At 41.7% G+C, this 21,966-nt stretch overlaps 2 protein-coding genes across 3 annotated transcripts; one reads left to right on the top strand and one right to left on the bottom strand.

The window, feature by feature from the left end:
- Positions 1–267: 267 nt before the first annotated feature.
- LOC119826343 (regulatory factor X associated protein) lies at positions 268–4,226 on the bottom strand. 2 transcript variants are annotated; one of them, XM_042055979.1, is made up of 3 exons: positions 3,619–4,226; positions 1,674–1,781; positions 268–888 (listed from the first exon to the last, which is right to left on the bottom strand). In XM_042055979.1, the coding sequence occupies exons 1-3, from the start codon at positions 4,042–4,044 to the stop codon at positions 778–780; spliced, it is 645 nt and encodes a 214-aa protein (XP_041911913.1). In that variant the 5' UTR covers positions 4,045–4,226; the 3' UTR covers positions 268–777. The 2 variants fall into 2 exon arrangements, with proteins under 2 accessions (XP_041911913.1, XP_038203514.1); XM_038347586.1 differs by having other exon boundaries at positions 3,649–4,226.
- Positions 4,127–21,614, top strand: LOC119825991. Its single transcript, XM_038347045.1, has 5 exons — positions 4,127–4,427; positions 4,472–4,625; positions 18,385–18,475; positions 20,392–20,444; positions 21,488–21,614. The coding sequence occupies exons 1-5, from the start codon at positions 4,127–4,129 to the stop codon at positions 21,510–21,512; spliced, it is 624 nt and encodes a 207-aa protein (XP_038202973.1). The 3' UTR covers positions 21,513–21,614.
- Positions 21,615–21,966: the final 352 nt, after the last annotated feature.

The raw sequence follows: 21,966 nt of genomic DNA, 5'->3' as shown, positions 1-21,966 counted from the left end.
TGAAGCTGGTGGGCTGAGATGTCTAAACTGTTGATAAATTCAAGAGGCGGTCTGCCTTGGAGGAGAGCGACACCAACGGTCACGGTGCAGCTTTAGTGCTCTCTCTAGTTCACAGGACCACTCTCCTCACAGGTGTGAACACGCTCAGCTCTCACAGCTCCTGTCTCAACTGTAAAGAGCCTGACCTTGGCTCTCTGACCTCAGGTTATCGCTGCAGCTGAGGTGCATTAATGGCAAGGGACCATTTAGCTGTGGGAATATCATTCAGTATTCCTGGCCCCTCACCCCAGCCTAGCTATGTTTAATGTCTCTACGACAACCCAAAACACTCCGTTCCATGCCTCTGGAGAGAATCATGGTACCGGATGAATTGATATTACTCTGAACTATAACTTCCACAGAAAGTAACTGCCTCATTAGCTCCAGTACGCACAACTGAAGAAAAACATTAAAAACTGTAAAGGTGATTTTTTTCAAACTCATAGCGATCTGGAAGGATTAGATGCAAAAGTGCAATACTTATCTATCCCCAAATGCACACGCACATTTACAGAAAAATATTTTTGCTAACAGCCTCTCTCTACCTCTTTTTTTTTTTTCTTTTTGAGAAAGAAGCTTGCTATGTAGCCCAGGCTGGCTCAAACTTGGGATCCTCTTGGCTCAGTCTCCCAAGTACAGGGATTCCAGGCGTGCACCACCCATGCCTGACTATCAGGATATCACCTTTAGTATAAGAGTCCATTCATCCATTATAGTAAGAGAAATCACAGAGTTCACTCACACTGGTGCTCCTGGAAACTGCTGCTGTCTTTGCTCCAAAACTTGTTGATTTAATAGCTGCTGCTGTTTCTGTAAAAACTGGACAACTTCTGGACTTCTTAGTAATGACTTAAAGAGAAACAGAAGGACAAGAGATTATTAATAGAATTATCATAGTTTTGTTGGTTGAGATCAGGTCTCACACCATAGCCAGGCTGGCTTTGAACTCAAGGCAACACCCCTGGCCTGAGTCTTTCAAGTGCCGAGATGTTATAATAATATCAAACACATTGACCAGCCTTTTATATCTGTTGCCTCTATTTTTCCTATGTTACTTTGCAGTTTTAATTTTCAGCATTGCCTTTGTTGACATTTTTATATTGTCAAGTTAAAATCTTTACTTCACGATTCTTCAATATTATAACACCTCACTGTGGAATTTTGAGATGAAATCCTATTTCATTTTTTAAAAAAAATTTGTAATAGTCTACCAAAAAATTTATGTAGTATGAGTTAAATTCTTTCCTTCAAATTACTATCCAAATATTCCAGTATTTATCAAACAATCGCTTCTTTCCTGAATGACTTCTGATCATTCCTATCAGTTTTACATCAGAGACCCTTATTAAATACTAGTAATTATATCTCAATTTCATTACAGTACTACTCCATATATTTAGAGTGTTTTAGAATTTCATCTTGCTCAAACATTAGTCAGTGAAGAAACAGGACTCAGGGTGTTCCTTCCGCTGCAGTCCTGGGGGAACGTGGCATCGCCAGGGTGTCCAGAGGCACAGCACTATGCACTTCTGACGAGTGAACCACCTCAGTCTTAGAAAGGGAAAACAGCTCCACTGACAACAAGCAGGTTTTCCCCTAACAGATCTGCATCTACTTTACAAGAAAGCACTTACCAGTCTTTTCTGATTTAACACTTGTTCTAACAGAGTAGGCCTTGCAGGGCGATCCCCGAAAGATCCTGTTCTTTGCTTGACAATGGAGAGTATGTTGTCTGCACTTTCCTGGGGTCAATGAAAGAACATTTAACATGGAATTATAATCTACAACAGCAGGCCTTGCGGTGATAATGAACACATCTTTGATTTTCTTCCTTTTGTTTAGTTTCTGTGAGCCTCTTGGTGAGTCACAGGCAGGGTGCTGGCCATTAATTCAGAGAAAAACCCCTCCTGCAGGCCTTCTATCCAGGGTTCTGTAGTCTCCTGTGAGGTCTCAAATGGAAGATTTTGGGCAGAGGGGCTTACCTGTCAGCTGTTTTCAATATAACAGAAGAATGCCAAGCAAAACCAAATTCTCTCTACAGAACAATCTAAGTCAAAACAGTCTGCCTGTCTTTGGATAAAATAAATGAATTAGGAGGCAATCTACAGCTAAAGAGATGCTGGAGTCACACCTCATTCACACCCCTCAGGTGTGAAGGAGACAGTAAAATATGGCTTACAGAAGCAGACAATACAGCTTTCTGAGTAAAGCTAGAAGGGGCTGGAAATCACAAGTGTGAAGTCACCAGTACGGAGTAAACAGGCAAGTTGCAATAGCAACCTTACCTGAGCCTCAAATCCCATAAAAAAAAACAGTGTTTACTCCCAAATATGAAAGAATCTAAATACTTAGCTTTTCCTTACGTAAGAGAATGTTGCTAAGGTTAAGTGAAACGCTCTGCCTCCTGATAAAAACCACACTATGACAACGAAGAGTGGGAGAAATGGGCGAGGAGTTGGATCTAGGGCCTTGCACATACAAAGAACCTGTACTTAAAATGCTTTACCATGAGACCAGGCATTCCATGAATTTAGCAATGTTATCTTTATTTCGGATTTTTTTTGTTTTTGTTTTTGGTCTTGCCCTTTTATCTACTGGCTCCTGAGTGTCTATTAAAATATCCCTTTCCCCCTTCATTATGAGATATTTAGCAAACTTCGGTTATAAAAATCTTCATACATACATACATACATGCTTTACATCTCAAAACTATAAAAGAGGATTCTGATATCACAGACAGCAAAGACAACTTCTTCCTCTAACTCCAGTTACCCATATTTACAGGGCTGTTTGGTTTATGTGCACAATACATGGAATGCTAGAACGAACTGACTGACTTGACCCCAGTCAAGTGCACGCTGTAGGTAGGTTTAGGATGTTAATACCACAAAATCAAAGACACTTGTAGTAGAAATACTTTTGATTCATCTAGGCCCATCTTCCACAAGTGGTAAATTCCCATTTCAAAAGGGATGTTTGTGATATGGGGTGTTCCTACCTTTTAGGGATTTTTTTGTTTGTTTTAAACAGTTCAAACATTTAGGTGGATTTTGCCGAGTATGAGCTGAAATGCACACCAATTAGAATTTTCACCTACCCCAAATAAAATCTGAAGAAACACAGATTGGGCATTGTTTTAAGGCCAACAAACAAAATAGCCAAAACTTAAGCAGGTGAATAACGGGCCCAAGTCCATAGCGCTAGCAGCAGAACCCCAATTGCGGAGTACACTTGCTTTTACTCTCCCATGCGAGTCAGATTAAGCAACCTCAAAGTGTTGCGTGACCTACCACCCCACTAACAATCTAACTTTTAGGGGTGGGGCGGGGTTAAGAAAAGGCTAGGGGCACTGAAGTTACTGACAACCAAGGACGGGGTAAGTAAACAGGCAGGATGCCACATGGTAGAGAGTAGAAATGGGTTAATGACAAGAGGGGCAGATCACCTCCAAAGTGCCAACATCAGCTGGGGTTCTCGCTGTCTGCTCCCTTACCTCCCGGGAGTGGAAGATGAGCCTAGCCCCCTTGGGAGCAGGTGGGGGAGCCCCTGCATTTGTGTAGAGAGTGGAGTTGCACCCACCTGCCCTGGCCCGGGACCCGAGGCGCATACCTCCAGCTTGACATTGCCTGCGCTGGCCGCCGAGGCGCCGCCGGAGCCCTGGGCCTGATCGCTCTTCTTCTTCTTGTACTTGTCCTTGTACATCTTGTTGCGGTGCTTCTTGCACATCCAAGGCTTGCGCTGCTTGGCTACCTGGCTGGTGGTCTCGCGGCAGCCCTCGTAGGTGCAGGTCTTGGCGCCCCGCCTGCGCGCCCCGCCGCCGCCCTCGGCACCCTCGTCCTCCAGCTCCTCGGGGCTGGCCGCACTCTCGCCGCCGCCCGCAGGGTCCGAAGTGTCCAGCAGGTCGGCGTCGTCGTCCCCCGCCTCGTCCTCGGCATCCGCCGCCGCCTCGCTCCCCGCCGGGCCCGGCCTTAGCGCGCCATCCGCCGCGGCCTCGTCCTGCCGCATCACTAGTACCGTCACCGGAGGGGCCGTCCCGGGACCGGCGGCGCCCGGCCCCGAACCCTCGGACACAGCCTGCGCCTCCGTGATGCCGCCAGAGCCCCGGGTCCGCCGCCGCGGCCCGTCAGCACCTGAGGAACACAACCGTATCTCACCAGCCACCGGCGAGACGTCCGGGACCGGGAGCCTCCGGCAACCCACTGCGCCTGCGCTGAGAGAGTCAGCAAGAGGGCGCTTCTGGGCTCCGTGGGCGGGGCTGAGCAGCTGGCAGACAGCACCGATCGCGCCTGCGCAGTGGCGTCCTCTCGAGACTTGTAGTACTCGGGTGGTTGGTGGGCACCGACTGCGCCTGCGCGGAGGTCGTCCGCTAGAGGGCGCTAGGCTGCCAGGTGGGGCTGAGCGGACGCCAGGAGCACAGACTGCGCCTGCGCAGCTGCCGACAGCTCGCCTCCGGGGCTATACCCCCAGCTTGTGGGGCGGAAGTTTGAGGGTGCTGCCCCAGGTACTTGTGCGGCACCGCGAAACTCTCTCTGCCAAGCCACCGTCGCTAAGGGGCTCAAAGAACTTCTCTCGTGGAACGCCTCCGGGTAAATCAATAAGGTTCCCGAGGGACCCCAAGAGGAGTTGGGGGACAACTGGAAGAGAAAGCGGTTTGGTTCACGCATCCCAGACAAGCCCCGTCCTGAAAACAAGTCCGGAACGTGGAGGAAAGTTTGCTCCCAGGCTCACGTTCAGCCAGCTTTCCGATCCAGTCCTGGCCCCCCGTCTTTGCTGACACATTCCCAGTGGTGGGCTCGCTGGATCACGTGACAGTTCTAGTTTTCTTACCCCCCCCCCCCCAAGCTCCACGCTGACTTCCATGGTGGGTGCCCAGATTGGGGTGCACACCGGCAGTGTGCGAGGGGTCCCTTCTCTCCACATCCTCACCTCTGCTGCTGATCTTGTCTCTGATAATAATACTGGGACTTTGCACTTCAAGACTAGTCATATATATTTTTACACACACCTATTGACTCGTCGTATCTTCCTTTATGAACTATTATATCGCCCATTTCAATTGGATTGTTAGGTATCTTTTTATTGTTTTACTTATATCTTCATTATATTTATGTCAATTCCTTAAATATCCTGGGTGTTAATTACCGTCCGCTATTGTTTCCAAATATTTTCTCCGACTCTGGAGATTGCCTGTTCTCAGCCACAGTTTTATAGTCGGAACCCATCCATTTGTCTCTTTTTTTCACTTCTTGTGATTCTGGGGTGTCTTATCGAATTAGATCTTTGCCCATTCCAATATCTGGGAACATTTGCCCTATTATTTCTAGTGGTTCACAGTTTTAGGCCTTATATTTCAACTTCAGTCCCTTTTGTGCTGGTTTTTGTAAATAGCGTGGGGGTGAGTTTAAGTCTTTCCTATATCGACAATCCAACAATGAACTTTATGTAAGAATGAACATAATATAAAAATATACTTATAAAAATATGTGCATTGGGCTTAAGTCTTTTGCATGCAGCTATCCACTTTTCCTGGGGCTACTTAATGAAGTGTGTCCTTTGCCAGTGTGTGTTCTTAGCACCTTTGTTGAAGATTATTTCTGTCAATTCATAGGTACTTGTAGATTCTCTTCCACTGGTCTGTGTGTCTGTTTTTATGACAATATCGTATATTCATTAATTCCTCCTGCCCCCAGGGTATCTCTATGTTGCCCTTTCTGAATCTGAAACTCTCTATGTAGATCAGGCTGGCTTGGAACTCACAGACATCTGCTTGCCTCTGCCTCCCTAGTGATGGGATTAGAAGCATGAGCCATCACACCGAGTGATATAACTTGCTCATTTGATCACTACAGTTTTGTAGTGTGTTTTGCTTTCTGCTTTGTTCCTTTAGGTCATGATGGCTTTGGTTATTTAGATTTCTTTGTGTTATTATTTAATTTTAGGATTTTCTTTTTCATTCATCAAATATTGTTCTAGTATTTTGATAAAGGCTGTATTGAATCTACAATTATTTTGGGCAGTGTGAATATTTAAATAATACTGATTTTTGCAATCCATGAATATGGAATGACTTCCCATTTGTGTGTGTGTGTGTCCCCTCCTAAATTTATTTCAGGTGTATTTATAGTTTTCATTGAGGAAATTTCTCGTGGCTTTGCATACATTTTATAGCTACTATAAATTGTTTACTTTATTTATTTTTCAGATACTTCATTATTGGTATATAGCAACCCTGCTGAGTTTGAATGTTGTGTTTTAAAGCTTTTCTGAATTTGTGTGTTATCTTTAATAGTTTGGAGCTACTTTCTACATATGAGATCATACCAGATCATACAATCTGTAAATAGTGACTGTTCAACTTCCTTCTTTACAATTTTATATACTTTATTTTTTCTCTTTCTTGATTACCCTGTTTAGGATTTTCAGTACTGTACTGAGTACAAGTGGTCAAAGTGGGCATCTTTATCTTGTGTAAATCTTAGCAAACTTTTGGCTTTCTCCCTACTAAATATGTTAGCTGCTATTTTGCTATGATCTTTATTATGTTGAGGTTTATATATTGGCTTAGAATTTTTATCATGAAGAGATATTGAATTTTATAAAATACCCTTTCTACATCTATTGATACATTCTGTACTTAACAGTTTGTTAATGTTTTATTATTTGTGTGTGCGCATATGTCTGAGTGTGGGTGTGTATGCATGTATGTCCACAGAGATGTGGAAGCCAGAGAACAACCTGGACTGTTGTTCCTCAGGTGTCCTCCCATCCACTATTTATTTGCTTGTTTTTGTTCTAGTTCAGGGCTTCTCACTGTGCTAGAACTTGCCAAATGCCCTACACTAGATAGCCAATGAGCCTCAGGAGTCTACCTGTATTTGCCTTCACTGTGCTGGGATTACAAGTGCTTTGTTAAGCAATGCGAGCCCGTGCACGTGCGTGCGTGCGTGCGTGTGTGGTGGCCAGGGGTCAGCCTGCTGTCTTTCATTATTGCTTTCACTTTATCTTTTTGAGAGACTGTCTCTCACTGAATTCAGAGCTCATCAATTAGTTAGGTAAACTATTTGGCCATCTGTGGAAATTCAACCATTGAACCTGCCCCATTCTTAGGGTTATAGGGATGAGTGGCCATTTCTGGCTTCCAACTGGCTGCTGGGGATAGAATACCGGTCCTCATTCTTGCAAGGCAGAACTTTACACAGTAAGTTATCGCCCCAGTTCTCGACTTTTTTTTTTTAAAGTGAGGTCTGGGGGATCAAATTCAGGTCATCATGTTTATAGGGTAAGTTATTGACCGACTAGGCCACTTCTTCATCCTTTTGCCAAAGATTTTTGCGTTTGTCAAAGGTAAAACTTTGACAAACGCAAAAATCATATTTCCATCATATTGGCTTCTATGCACCTAGTTTACATTCTGAATAATAGACTCATTCGAGTATTATTACAAAAGAAAGTTTCCATATCCACCCTTCCTATATCCCAACCATCCTATTCCCCCAAGCTCTTCCCATCCTCCGCTTCACACTTTTCTCTCCCCATCCCCCCATCCCCCCATACCCCCCCACCCCCATATTCCCATTTTTTGTCTGGCAATCTTGTCTACTTCCAATATCCAGGAGGATAACTATATGTTTTTCTTTGGGTTCACCTTCTTATATAGCTTCTCTAGGATTTTTTTATGAAGCAGCCTGCGTTCACTTCCTTGAACTACTGGCTCCATTCTCTGAGGATAGGCAGCATTGTGCAGATGTCAATTCCACTTAATTGAATCTATAAACTCAATGTATTTCCAAACTGGAATTCAAATAATAGTTTCTGGAATAAACAGTCATTTATGAGTATATTTTTCAAAATAATAGATTTTTATTTTCAAATATCATAGTATGTGTTGTAAGGGCACTGAAGGTTCCATGTTCTGTCACCATGCATCAGAGTTCTCTGGTGCTTTGTCTGGATGGATGCAGCCGTGATGTTTTTGTTTTACATATGCTGATGTACTAAATATTTTGTTAGCCATAAAAATCTGTGTCATTGTGCCTGGAGAAAGAAATACTTAGCTCAGACTGCCACATGAATCAGGATGAAAGCTTGCTTTTCAGATGTTTATTTCTTTGGTCACAGCTGCCTTCAGCTATTGGTTTAACAAATTTATTCATTACTAGGCTATTGCATGTTAATATTTGATGGAGCATTCTGACTCCTTATTCCTCATAATGGTATTAATAAGGGATCTTATTAATAAAAGACTGATTCTGTAAAAAAAAAAAAAAAAAAAAAGAAAGTTTCCTTATTTGGTGCCATTTTTGCAATAGGCCTTACCCCCAGACCTTAGTACAAATGACTCTAATGGAAGTGCCATTCAGGCTGTAAAACTCAGCAGGTAGACAGAACCACCTACCAAGACTAAAGCAAAGACCTACTTCATCAAAGTCCATATATTTCTGGGAAACTCTCAAGACATACCAACCTTGCCTTTTAGCTTCTGTAGTTCTGCTTCTGGCCAACTCTTCTTGTTAACGGAACTCTGTGAACCCAGACTATGGCTTCTGTGCTTCAAAGCTCACCCTGAGAAAGGTTCAGTGCTGCACTGGGATTTCAAACACCTAGAGTATTTGCCAGCTGGCTAATAAAGACTTTTTATTGGCTTAAACCCAAGTCCAAACAGCCTTCTCTGGGGAATACATCACAACATTTTCATCTGGCTTTGATAGCTGAGTAATTCTAGTCTTAAGTCATTCAATTTTTAAGAATAATCAGTATTCACGATCATTCAATTATCTTGTTGTTGCTGGCCAATCTCATCACTTTTTATTGCTCTATAGGTTTTCCGGTTTTTTTCTGATTCAATCTTCAGAAGATGTGTATGTCTAGAAATTGGTCCATTTGTTATCTCCTCGGTTATCAGTTTATTGGCAGTTGTTCATAATATTCTATAATAATCCCGTGTAGTTCTGCGATGCCATTTCTAATGCTTCTTCTCTCATCTCTGATGTTAAGTCTTATTTTTTCTAACTCAGTCTTACTTGTCAATTTTGTTTCAACCTGTTGTTTTTAAACTTTCATTTCCATGGCCCATAAAGTTTATTCATTGTAAATTTGCATTATAAAGAAAAAATACATTGATAAGGTTGGCTTAAATTGCCTCTAAGCTAAGGTTTGAATATAAATAGACTATCCCAAACTCACAATGGTTTGCCTTAAGGGTTTTTAAGTTTGTGCTAATGCAAAAGTGAAAAAACTGTTCAAGAACATATTATTCCCTGGATCTTTGAAACTTTATTTCTGAAGTTCCCTTTGTCAAGCATAGCTTACATTCTTTAAATTTGTTAATCTTTCCTTTGTTATAAGGTGCCAGTCATGAACTTTGCAATAGAGAAAAAAACAATGTAAAAAATGATAACATTTTTGGTTAATTATGACACCGTTCTGATAAGAGGACCTTGGAGCTGGGTTGGGTGGTACGTGGGAGTGGGACAAGAAAGGAGTAAGTTCAAGACCATCCTGTGCCCCTGCCTCAAAACAAATAATAGGAAAATATACCCCTCAAAGAACAACAAAAAAGAATATCTCAAGTTACATATATCCTCCTAAAAATCCCACAATTCATTGATTCATACATATTTCTATAACTTAAAAGCACATGCAGACTACTTCTGGATAAGTAGCAGTGAATGAATAGTTTGGGGAGATGCATAGCTAAGAGGCTATGGGGAGATTTAATTAGACCTCTGCAAACTGAATAGCTTAATTAAATACGACAAGAATGAGTCACCCAAAACAAACACACAGTTGTAAAGCAGAAATTTTATAACGCATGTTCTCTATAACACATAAATTGAAATACAAGCTACTTGAAGTTCAGTAAGATGTCTGTTTCTTGTGTCGGTGGTTTAATATTCAGCTACCAAGACTTTTAAAGTTAGTTTAGAAGTCATTTTTGTCATTGGAGTACTCCATGACATTGGCAGCAACACACGGAGACCGTTCTTGTCTGTGTGTGTCAAGAGATGCTGGTGGCATGGAACTCTTTTTCAAAGAAGTGTGTGGGACAAGCTTAGCTGGGTCTCAGATCTTCTTAATTAAACTGATTAATTTTTCTTTCCCCTCAGTATTCTTTCCAAGATTAATTAACTTTTTAGACTTAATTAGCTTCTGTTGAAAATGCTGGCAAGCATGTCTCACATTTGTTCAAAACCATTCAGTCTGTTAGTGTTAACTGTTCACTGTAGCATCCAAATGGGGGCGGTATATTTCTGCGTCAGTTTTGCTCAGTCTAGCCTTCTATTAGATGCTAGCTAGATTATGCTGCGAAACTGAAAAATCTGAAGGTGCTTAGGGAACAAGCATTTTCCCCTACAGTTCATTGCCAGCCTCTAGAACTGTGAGGAACGCATGGTTATTACCTACTTATAAACCATCTCTTTAAGGTGGTATTCCCATAAGGCAGCCTAAATAGGGTAACAAAGTTACTTTTAAAACATTACACTTGTAAAGCTATGGAATTTTCCTGTAGTATGATTGACCCCCGTGTACTTAAATGCAAACAGAGTAAGCGTTCTTTTCCAGTGGGGAGACAGGGCTGTCACCTCCTCACTCGTTATAGCTCAACAGGAGGAGAGAACGCAGACTCCAACTGAGAAATGGAAAATTTTACAAAGTGGGGCATCATACATGATGATGTGTGCCAAAAACAGGTAGCATGAATTCGATTAATTCTATAGAACTTATTTCCTGTTTACAGAGACACCGGGAGTAAAGTATTAAAACCACAGGATGTGGGAGCAATTAGAAAAAAAATCCCATATGTGGAAATAATAAATGGCAGATGGTATTAGATAATTATCCTGAATTTTTAAAGGTGTATTAATCATACTTGGTTATGGAAGAAATTGTCCTTAAATTTATAAGACTCATAATTGACAACTTGAGGATGTGTTTATGTAATAACTACATTTGACTGAGCTGCTTCAGCTTACATGCACACACACACACACACACACACACACACATGAACATACACACACATGAACACACACACAAGAATGCACACACACATGCATGCAGTTGTGATACAGAATTTACATATGTTGAATCAAGGCATATGGGTACTCATTGTCATGTTTTTAAAAACATTTGTATGCATTTGAAAATATGTGTATTAATAAAGGCATATATTAAAATAATCACAACTATGTAAAGAGGGAGGACTTAGTCAATTATTTTTTTATATCATACACACTAAATATTATTATTATTGCATCTAAAGTTAGTGGTATAATTACATGTCTTAGTCAATTATTCTTGAAAGATATATATTTATTGTCTTTAAATTTTTAAAATTTGATTCTTTTTCATTGATTACATTTTTAAAAAACATACAAGTTCATAGTGTAAACCAAATTCTTTTTTATTTTTTAATTTTATGTGCATGAGTGTTTGCCTGAATGTATGTCTGTGCACATTGTACATGCCTGGTGTCCATAGAGGTCAGAAGAGGGCGCCAGAGTCCCTGAGACTGGAGTAACATGATTGTGAGCCACTATGTGGCTGTGGGGCATCAGACTTGGGTCCTCTGAGGGGCAACCAGTGCTCTTAACCACTGGGCCATCTTTTTAGTCCCTGCAACATTTTGGAATAATAAAATTTAAAATAAATTTTAAAAAAAGAAATAAATGTTTGTGCTCAGCCTATTTTTCCCTTTTCATACAGTCCAGGATACTGGCCTAGGGAATGGTGCCACTCACAGTGAGTGGGTGGGACTTCCTGTCCCCGTTAACATATGACATAATCAAGGTGATCTCTCATAGGCACGTCCAGAGGCCATCTCCCAGCTGACTGAGATATCATTGAGTTGACACTTTAGATTAACCATCACAACTCTGTCCACTGTCAACGTGACATCCAGATACATCTATTTAAACCACATGTATACACATGTGTTTCTCTGTGTGTACATATATGATGTATGCGTGCGTTCTGTCTCTTCTCCCCAAGGTGTCGCATTCTTACAATGTAGAACACAATCCAGCTTCAAAAGTCCTCACAGTCTTTAACAATTCCAACAGTTTCAAAGTCCTTGTGATTAATCTGAGATACAAGGCAGGATCTTAGCTGTGGACACCTGTAAAATAAAAATCAAGTTATATACTTCCAACATGAAGTAGTTAGAGAATAAACACCCTCTATTTCAAAATGGAAGGATTGGGGTGCAGCAAGAAATTTATGGACCTAAGACTAAATCCAGCCAGTGAAACACCAAATCCTGCAGTTCTGAGTCCAGCATCTGAAGCTTGTGATTAAGATGATTGGCCTCCAAGCCAGAGCATCCCTTGCTTCCCTGGTCTGCCGCCTGAAGTTCATGTAGCCCTCCCTTTATTTCAGTTCCACTCCGGGCCTGCAATTTTCCTCTGTAGGTGACCCATAAGTCTATTATCTCCAATATGCTGAGGTCTCCACTGCAGCTTGAGGTTCACTTTTACATCTCCTTGCAGAAACTTCAATGCTGACACACACACACCATGACCTTAGCTGCTTTCTTTATTCCATCAGTTTTGCAGCTTTCATGCATATAAAACCAGTCCCTTTTGGATAGTACTGGGAAGCTCAGCTGTCCACTTGAGATATGGCTCACAGTGGTGTCCATTTCTGTGTGTTGAGCTTGGGAACACATTGTCCTAGGCAGTTGCCTCTGAGGAGCTGGGGAACCCTCTGCTGAGGCTTTTGTCCTTCAAATGAATTTGGATCTTCATAAGATGGAGCCTCTGATAAGTGGTGTTGCCCTCAGGATACCTCACAGATTAAAAACTCTACACAGGAAAATTGGGTTTGGGGTGTGTGAGTGTGTATACATGTGTGTATGCACGTGCATGTATACACATGTGTTTCTCTGTGTGTACATATATGATGTATGTGTGTGTTTCTGAATAAGGAACCAACACATCAAGATCTGAGTTGTAGAAATGAAGGAAGGAAGGACTGGAGATGTAGCTTCAATGCCTAATATTGGGTCCACGGGGGTTGCACAAAGACGGGGACAGACCCCCAAGGTCTAGTAAACCAGAAGCAAACTTTATTCCAGGAAAAAAAAATGTAAAATGTAAAAAATAAATAAATTTCCATGGGGCACAAAAAGCTTATCAGCTAGCTGAGACCACAGCCAGAGATGGGCTTGTAAGGCTGTGGCAAAGGCCACTTTCTGAACTCCTTTTTTTAAAAAAAAATATTTATTTATTTATTTATTTATTATGTATACAGCATTCCTTCCATGTATGCCTGCAGGCCAGAAGAGGGCACCAGACCCCATTACAGATGGTTGTGAGCCACCATATGGTTACTGGGAATTGAACTCAGGACCTTTGTAAGAGCAGGCAATGCTCTTAACCTCTGAGCCATCTCTCCAGCCCCCTGAACTCCTTTTTATAGCACAAAGAAACAAGCATTAGGCCATATTAAAGAATTTTTACAATCTCAAGGTAAAACTCAGATACAAATTGTCCTTCTTTGCAATATTCATTAACAGAGTTTTTAATTAGACCAGTGTTTGTATTTTAGGTCTTTGTTTTTCTCTGGAACTCCCTGATGGTGTTTACTGAAGCTCTGCCCTCCCTGTTGCTGTCAGTGTCACGTAGCAGGGGCAATGAATAATAGAAAAGTCAGGTACATCCCACCTACCGCGCACCGCCCCCTCCCCGTGTCTGCGCTCTGTGCGCTGGCACCCAGTTTGCGAGCTTCGGGCAAGGGGGCTGGAGGTTAAAATACACAGACACACACACACACACACACACACACACACACACACACACAGAGACAGAGACACGGGTCATCCTTGAATTCCCCATGAATGCCCCCTTTATTGTGTTCAGGGGCAGATTATATAGAGATAGCCACGCCCCAGCCAAACCCACCAGAAACCACTCTCCTGCCATCAGGAACTCCTGAAGGTCTCGTGCTCAGAGCAGCTGTAGGCACTCAGATCAGGGGATTACAAGAAATTCAGGATCTGGGGTCTCACTGCTCCCAACACCCACCCTCTAAAGGTTAACTCTGCTCATATCCCTTGTTGATCAGGGGGGCTGGGGTGGTATCTTAGGGCTAATTCTCAGTTTGCAGAGCTGACCCTCAGTTTGCAGAGGGTTGCTTCGGTCTTGTAGACAGATAGATTGGGTTGTAAACAAAGTAACCCACTGTTAATAGTTAATACTTAAGCTTCTGAGAAAGCTGCTGACAGCTGCTCTCATTCTTCTAGGCCTATAATTTTGTACTTATTTATACATTCTTATTTCTGGAATCTACATTTCTATATTCTTATTCTTGGACTCTTCACCTAGCATGAGAAATCCCTATACCACAACAGTTTTGATAAAAGGAATGGATTATAGGGGTTCAGGATGGCAGGCTAGACAATGCCCTGTGTAATGCACTATTTAATGCTTTCCTGGACCCGAGCCCTTCTAGAGCACTATTTTAATGTACTGCTCTTTTTCCTGTCCAAAGCTTGAGTAATTATGAAATTTCTTGATTTTCTACTTCTGGTCTTGTAACATCTAAACACAAAACATCCAAACCCCCTACTAATGAGTTAGATTTTAAAAACATTCTCTTGTGCCTATTATGTCTAAGGGCTTTACATTCTTAATTTCATTTAATTTGAGTATGTTTCCCAAGATTTAACCTAAGTCCTATGGAAATCAACAGTTATCTGGCTTAATTCTGCCTCTTTATATCAGTTTTCTTCTGCTTGTGTTCTGACATTAACATTGATATGTTTTTCAAAAACACTCCAGTGTGCCTGTGGTATTTTGAAAAGGCATGTTCCCTAGAAATGGTATTTTAAAATTATCACCTTTAAGTATTTTCTAAATTACATTTGTTCAGTGTGTGTTGAGGAGGGCATCCTGGGAACCAGATCCAGGTCCTCTGCAAGACGTAAATGCTCTTAACTTCTGAGTCAGTTCTCCAGCCACTTAGCACTTTCCTGTCTTATAAGGGCACCATTCCCTAGGCTCATCTTTTGGTGACTCACCCTGCCGTCATCCCTACTGTAATTATGAATTGCTACTGAAAGGTGTGGCCCAGTCTGTATCGCTCCAGGGGCATGATGAGCTCAACACAGTCCACCCACGTGGTAAATCTGAGATGAGAATGGTGGTGTTGATGTTGAGAGGTCCGCAGTGCTTTCCTTACCGCTGAGATAGCGCTGCCTTTAGAAGGAGACGGAGAGAAGAGGCAGCTACGAGAACAGACTTGCTCTAAACTTCCCAGAGCCCTGTGTAACTGAGACAACACTGTAGGATTTGAGTTGCACGAATGATTGAAGTGTTATGGCAACGACCTTCCGTTTGTTCCTGTCTCCTTCAATCTCACTCCTACAGTCTCCTCTGGTGTGGGCTTTGGCACTGGGCGTGCGACTCTGTCTAGTAGCAGATGTGGCACAATTGTAGACTCGAGCAGTGCTGGTGACATTAGCTTTTCACGCTGCCGGGAACATACTGCCAGGCTAGAATGTGAGGGAAACAGGAGTCAATAAACAAGTGGAAGATGAGAATGCATTCTATACAGCTAACTAGGAAGAAGGGCAACAAATCTTGTCTTAGTTCAAATATACACGAGCATGCTGGAATAGATAGAAAGTGAATTAAAGCTTCAAATGTTAGTTCTGTTCACATCTCTTTTTGAAGGATTCCCTTGAGAATTGTCTTTTTCGTTTGTTAATTTTCTCTAAAAAGCATCTTTGCTTCATTTTTGTGCCTAAGAAATGTTATCGACTGATGTTAGTATTTGCTGGGAGCTAAAAATGTAGCCCTTAGGGGTCTGTCTCATCACCAGTTAGTGGCTTTCAGAACATTGAAAGTAGGATTTCACTCTTTATTTGGATTCTGCTCTTGTTGTTGGGAAACCCCCCCCCCCTTGTCAATCTGCTTATTCTTTAGTGAGTAAACATCTCTCTCTCTTTTTTCCCCTCACTTTGTCCAAAGTTGTCTTTGGGGAGCTGTGGCTTCCCCATGAAATGTATGGATATAAATTTTCTCAGATTTTCTTGACCAAGAACCATTGTGCTTTCTAAACCTAAGGGTTGTTGTTGTTGTTGTTGTTGTAATCTTCTGTCAGCTCTGCAGAGTCTTAGCATTGTCCTAGTTAACACTGTCAACTTGACACAGCCCTAGAGTCCTCTGAGAGGAAAACCTCCACTGGAGAATTGTCTGGATCAGATTGGCCTGTGGGGGATTGTCTTGATTATTGATTGATTTAGGAGTGACCGGCTCACTGGGGGCTGCATGGTCCCCTGAGGAGGTCCCTTAAGGGTTGCATAAGAAAGCTAGCTCAGCGTGAACCTGTGAGGAAGCTAGAGAAGGAGCCAGTAAGCAGAATTACTCCATGGTTTCTGCACCTGATTTCCCTCAGCGCTGGAGTGTGACTTGGTGCAAGCTAAATAAAACTTTTCCTCCACAAGTCAGAGTAGTCTGTCAAATGTAAGGGGATAGTGACGTCACCACCCCTTAACCACACACCTACCTCTTATAATGCCATTTACAACTCTTAACAGTTCTTCAGGAATTTTACCATTTTGCTTCTTCTTTCTCTCTTATGTTTATTTCATGCAATAGCACACTAAATAGATGTAAGATACCATATTTTATATTTCTGCTTTAGACCAAACAAATATGTTTTTTAACTCAATCAAAGAATGTCATATAAACAACTTTAAATGCAAAACTGTAGCATGGGACAGAACTGACTCAACTGTGACTTTGTTGACCTCTAATCACTACCACCATTCTTTTGATTAAGTCTCCTATTAGCAAAAACAGTCAATGTTCTTTGTGTTTATGAATAAACTATTTTTTACTTTAAAGTATAATTTAGTTCATATACTTTATTGACATAAGGATATATGTTTCCAGTGATCAGTTAATATAATTTACTGTGTGGAGATAATATAATTTATTCTTTTGGCTATCTTGGGTTGGGAGTATGCATCATAATTTTCTCCATAAATGTTAATGAAATACTTTTCACCTAATAACTTGTATTTGACATCATTTCCAGTATTTTTATCATCATTAGGTTAGGAGTGAAGGCCATTAAGATGGCTCAGTTGGTAAAGGTACCTGCTACCAACTGTTGCCTGGACCCACAAATGGACTTCTACAAGCTCTCTGACCTCCACGTATGTTTTGTGGCATATGCCCTTCTCCCACCCTTTTTTAATTTAATAAAGGATGAAAGAATTTGTCTCCTCTATTCTTTCAATGATATATAAATTAGTTGTTCATTGATACATTTTTCTCTCCATTCTTTTGTCTTTCTTTTTCTGGATGACTTAACACACTTCCAGTCATATCCTAGGCATGGCCTTTTTCATGCTTTTCATGAATTTAAGTGTTTAGTGTCTCTGATATTGCTGTGAAGTCTCAGATGGAACTCACCCATTGCTCAAGGGCCTGAAACCTTTCAGTAGTTCAGGGCTTTGCCTTGGGAACCCTTAGCTTCTCTTTCATTTTGGAGGATTTTGTACTTCCCCAGAAGGTAAGCTGTGGATTTAAATGAAAACTTTTAGGTTTTAGCTATTGTGTTTAGCTCTGTTGTTTTAGCATTTTGGAATGAAATCTAGTGCACATGTTTTTAGAGAAATGTATGCCTTTATCAGGTCTTTATGTTATCTTTCCAGTGACAATTTAGATTTGAGGAAGCCTTTTTAAATTTGATTTTCATAAATTTCATTAGTTTTCTTTGATTTCTTTTCTCTTAATTCACTCTGTTGCAGACTGACTGCAGGCTTCTGGCCTTCCCACAGTTCTCTGCTCCAGTATTCAGGGAGGACGGGCTCCTGATTGCTGAGAACATCAAGCAAATCTTGATCTAAGCTTGTATTATTTCTTACAGATAGCTGTTTCTTGAAATATTATCTTGCCTTGCACTTAATTATTTTAGGTACTATGGATTTAACTCATAGCTTGTAAATGCTATCTTCCAACACATAGTTAAAGCTCCAGCTCCTTAAAAAAATGAGACAGTCTTCAGCCTAGGCCAGCTTGTGATCTTTCTGCTTCAACCTCCTGAGTAGCATGGATTTCAGGCATGTGCCACCAGAGTGACATTCCTAGAATAATTTTATAGCTTGCCTGTAGATGTGTTTATTTAGTTCCATTTTTCAGATACAGTTAGATGCAGACTGTTTTTAGGATTTGCTTTTAGTGTGTATACACTTAAGTGTTCCTAGATCCTCAGAAATCTATGCACGATGTTCAGGGTTGTGTCTATGGTTGGTACGTAGCAGTTATTCATCTGTGTTGATGTGAAAAACTGAAATAAATATTTTTCTGCAAATTCTTTTCTGCTTTGTACCAGAACACTGTATGGAGAGCAAGCTAGAGCAGTGGTTCTCACCCTGTGGGTCCCAACCCTGCAAGGGTTGCACATCAGATATCTTGTATCTCAGGTATTTACACTACCATTCAAAACAGTAGCAAAATTATATCTATGAAGTAGCAATGAAAATACTCTTTGGTTGGGGTCACCACACATGATGAACTGTATTAAAGGGGGGCAGTATCAGGAAGGCTGAGAGCCGCTGTTCTCTGTTTTACGTGATATCCATTCACATTCAGCAATGGTTTCTGAAGTGTGATTCCTGGGAACAGCAGCTATATCACCTGGGAACTGCCAAGACTACAAAGTCTCTGTAGAATTAATGAATAGCATCAGGAGTGGGACCATGCAATGTAGGTTTTAATGAGTTCCCTAGGGAATTGCTATAAATACCCAGGTTTGAGAGCCAGTAATCTGCACCACTTTCCTGAGGCAGCCCAACTCAGGACAGAGCCCTGAGACAACTTTCCCTAGGCACGTTAGTCCCTTGCTCCTCAGCTTGATGACAAGCAAACGAAAGAGATGAGTTTAGGGCTGAAAGTCTTCTCAGATGTTCTGTGGATGTTTGTTGCACATTCCTCTGGTCAGGAAAAGCACCTTATTCTAGAGCGGAGATAACCCCAAGTGTGTTCTTGCTAGTCTTGTGTTCAGCTGTAGGATTCTGGGCATCCTTAGGAATTCATTCATGAACTCATTTATGAACAGATATTGGTATATGTTGTATGTCCAGCTCTGTGATAGGCATTAAGGGTATAACAGTAAGCAACAGACATATTATCACAGAACTTAACCGAGGACATTTGTAAAGAATTTATGAAGAAATGTTATCTGAGTAATAAGATTTAACAATGCAATTAAAAGTGAGCAAAATATTCGACCAGATGCCTTGTATAACACATGCATTGACTCGGGCACATGTGCTCAACACCACCTATCGCCAGAAAATGCAAATTAAAAACCCCAGGGAGCAGGGGTATTGCCCATCACAATGGCTTCAGTTTTAAGGAGGTCGACAGTAGTAATGCCCATGAGGACCTGAAGTCACCCGAATGTCCACTCATCAACAATGGGCCGTCAAGATGGCACAGGCACTTGGGAAATGACTTGCAATTTTTATGTAGTAAAGTCTACTGTGGTGGCTTAAATAGGAATGTCCCCCATAAACTCATGTGTTAGAGTGCTTGGCCCATAGGGAGTGGCACTGTTAGAAGGTATGGCCTTATTGGAGTAAGTGTGGCCTTGTTGGAGGAAGTATGTCATTGTGGGAGCACTTCAGTTCCAGGGAATCCAGAGCCCTCTTCTGGCTCTTGTGGGCACTTGCACCCATAGTCATGCATACATGGAAAATACCTAGTCATTTCTGAGATGACAGCTTTTTCTCATGGCCGAGCAATCTACACTGACCATTCTGGCTTTCTTCTGATGTTGTAATGGGATCTTCAGTTTCTTTAAAAGTTCTTTTGAGTATTCTGGGTTTATATGTGGGTTCTAGAGTTCCAACCTTAGATTTTCATGCTTGCAAAGCAAGTACTTTACCCACTCAGCCATCTCTCCAGTCTGATGACAGGAAACAAGCTTTCTGGAATCATAGTTTCTCTAAGGTCATAACTTCCTAGGTCAGGAACATCTGAACACTTAATTCAGGAGTTTCAACTGTTGCTTATTACGTTTTGTTGCAACAACATCAGTCACCTTTGGGGGAAAAATTCTAAAACATATTGCTTCCTACTTCATTACTCTGGAGATGGAGCTTGGGTCCCAAAATGGATGGATGAACAGTGACTTAATGTATTTGACACAAATAGTCATGCTTTGGTAGTCAGGGAGGTGCTAAGACGTAATTCACAAACAGATATGAGCTTTTGTATGCATGTTTGTTTGTTTATGGTTGTACTGGAGATTGAAAGTTGGGCCCTTTATATACTTAGAAAATGTCCTATTGTTGGGTTACATCTTGATCCAATCTTTATTCTTTAATCAATACAGAATTGTGCATATTTAAAGGATACACACATACATCATGCAATGTTTGAGTCAAGGTAAGTACATCTATCTTCCCCTCGGTGTGTCTGTGCAGATACAGGGAAGTGGCGTGAAGTGCGTTTAGTGCAAAGCACCAGATGAGCCCAATAAAATTCTCCAAGAAGATGTATCTTATTGTACACTCTAGTTTTTCAAGATTGTTGGGAGGAGTGGGATTGTAATGGGCTCCAGAAATTAGGACTCCTACAGAAATCTGAAGGCAAAATCTACAGATGCAGATTTCCTGACTTCTCTTCCACCTTTTCTACAAGTCAGAACAATTTTGTGGGTGTGGGTGTGGGTGGGGTAGAGACATTGATCTCTCTCTCCCCCCAGTTTTGGTTCAAACAATTAAAAATACCCTACACACAGAGAGAGAGACACACACACATACGTCTCCAAATTTTAGTTCAAACTGTTAAATACACACACACACACACACACACACACACACACACACACACACGCGCGCCAGAGCAACATTATGCTAAACTGAAGGGACACCTAGAAGCCACGGATGATCAAATGAAGGATAAATCCCCCTTCTGTGATTTCGGGGAATTATTAGGGGTCTTCCTACTGAGTGGACGTTCCTGCGGCCATCCCTCAGGTGAACTTGTGCAGAGAGGCAGGAGGCATCCACGCACAGCGGGTGGCAGTGATGCAGCCGTGGGGTTGCATGGGAGAACTTGAGCACCAGCCCTTGTTCCCGAAAACAATTCCCATAACACTGAAAATGAAACAGCTTCGTATTAACAGAGCTCTCGTGTATGAGAGGGGAATTAAGTAGTAGTAAAAGGACGTATTTGTAAGAAATGAATCACGAGCTGGAGGAAGGATGATGTGTGTAGGTTTTCAGGCTGAAGGGTGTTTATATGTCTAATAGAGTTAAAAATAAACGTGCAGATTTCTCCTTGCCACAAATGGGTGCGGTTTTGGTCTGTTCCTCGGAGACTCAAATGGGTTGCTAACAGATCTCATAGGGTCTCTGTCCTAGCCCCATTGCATTTATTTGGTAAAAATTCATTCATTCATTCATTCATTCATTCCATTTGGACAGTACCCGCAGTGCAGGAAATGCATGAGGGATGGAAGTGTGCAGGCAGGAGGACAGCTGTGGTGGAACTGAAACGAATCAGAGCAGGCAAGTCCACGGGGCAGAGGATAGAGAGGAGGCTAACCTGGCCCTTCTGACTGGCCAGAGTCTCCTGCAGAAAGACCACAAAGGCCTTCACAGGGACATGCAGGCATGTTCTACAGGTTTTAAATGGAAAGAAGTAAGACTGGCACCAAGTCTCCTTGCACAGGTTCGTCCATGGACCTTGTTCCAACAGTGGACTGCAAGTCTTCTGGTGCAGCTGGAGCTGGAAGGAGCATGGTGGAAAAGCATCTGAGCTTTAACCTCTTATACCATTCATGCTTTGTAATTGCAGATTTTGTTAGTAGCATCTATTAACATTTTTATAATTCCCTTTGAATCTATGTGTGATTAACACATTAACTAGGCATGGTAATACACTTCAGTGTGATACCCTAGGA

Source organism: Arvicola amphibius, chromosome 11 (assembly GCF_903992535.2).
Source record: "Arvicola amphibius chromosome 11, mArvAmp1.2, whole genome shotgun sequence".
In the NCBI taxonomy this organism is placed as follows: Eukaryota; Metazoa; Chordata; class Mammalia; order Rodentia; family Cricetidae; genus Arvicola; species Arvicola amphibius.
Note: the sequence above shows the minus strand (reverse complement) of the source record. Positions and strands in the feature narration are given on the sequence as shown.

Coding starts and splice junctions, on each gene's coding strand:
- LOC119825991 (XM_038347045.1), top strand. CDS start 4,127: ATGCCGCCAGAGCCCCGGGTCCGCCGCCGCGGCCCGTCAGCACCTGAG. Junction 4,626..18,384: donor CTCTCGTGGAACGCCTCCGG/GTAAATCAATAA, acceptor GCTTTGTACCAG/AACACTGTATGGAGAGCAAG. Junction 20,445..21,487: donor CATGCAATGTTTGAGTCAAG/GTAAGTACATCT, acceptor CCATTTGGACAG/TACCCGCAGTGCAGGAAATG.
- LOC119826343 (XM_042055979.1), bottom strand. CDS start 4,044: ATGCGGCAGGACGAGGCCGCGGCGGATGGCGCGCTAAGGCCGGGCCCG. Junction 1,782..3,618: donor CGGGTCCCGGGCCAGGGCAG/GTGGGTGCAACT, acceptor CATTGACCCCAG/GAAAGTGCAGACAACATACT. Junction 889..1,673: donor TGTTAAATCAGAAAAGACTG/GTAAGTGCTTTC, acceptor TTTCTCTTTAAG/TCATTACTAAGAAGTCCAGA.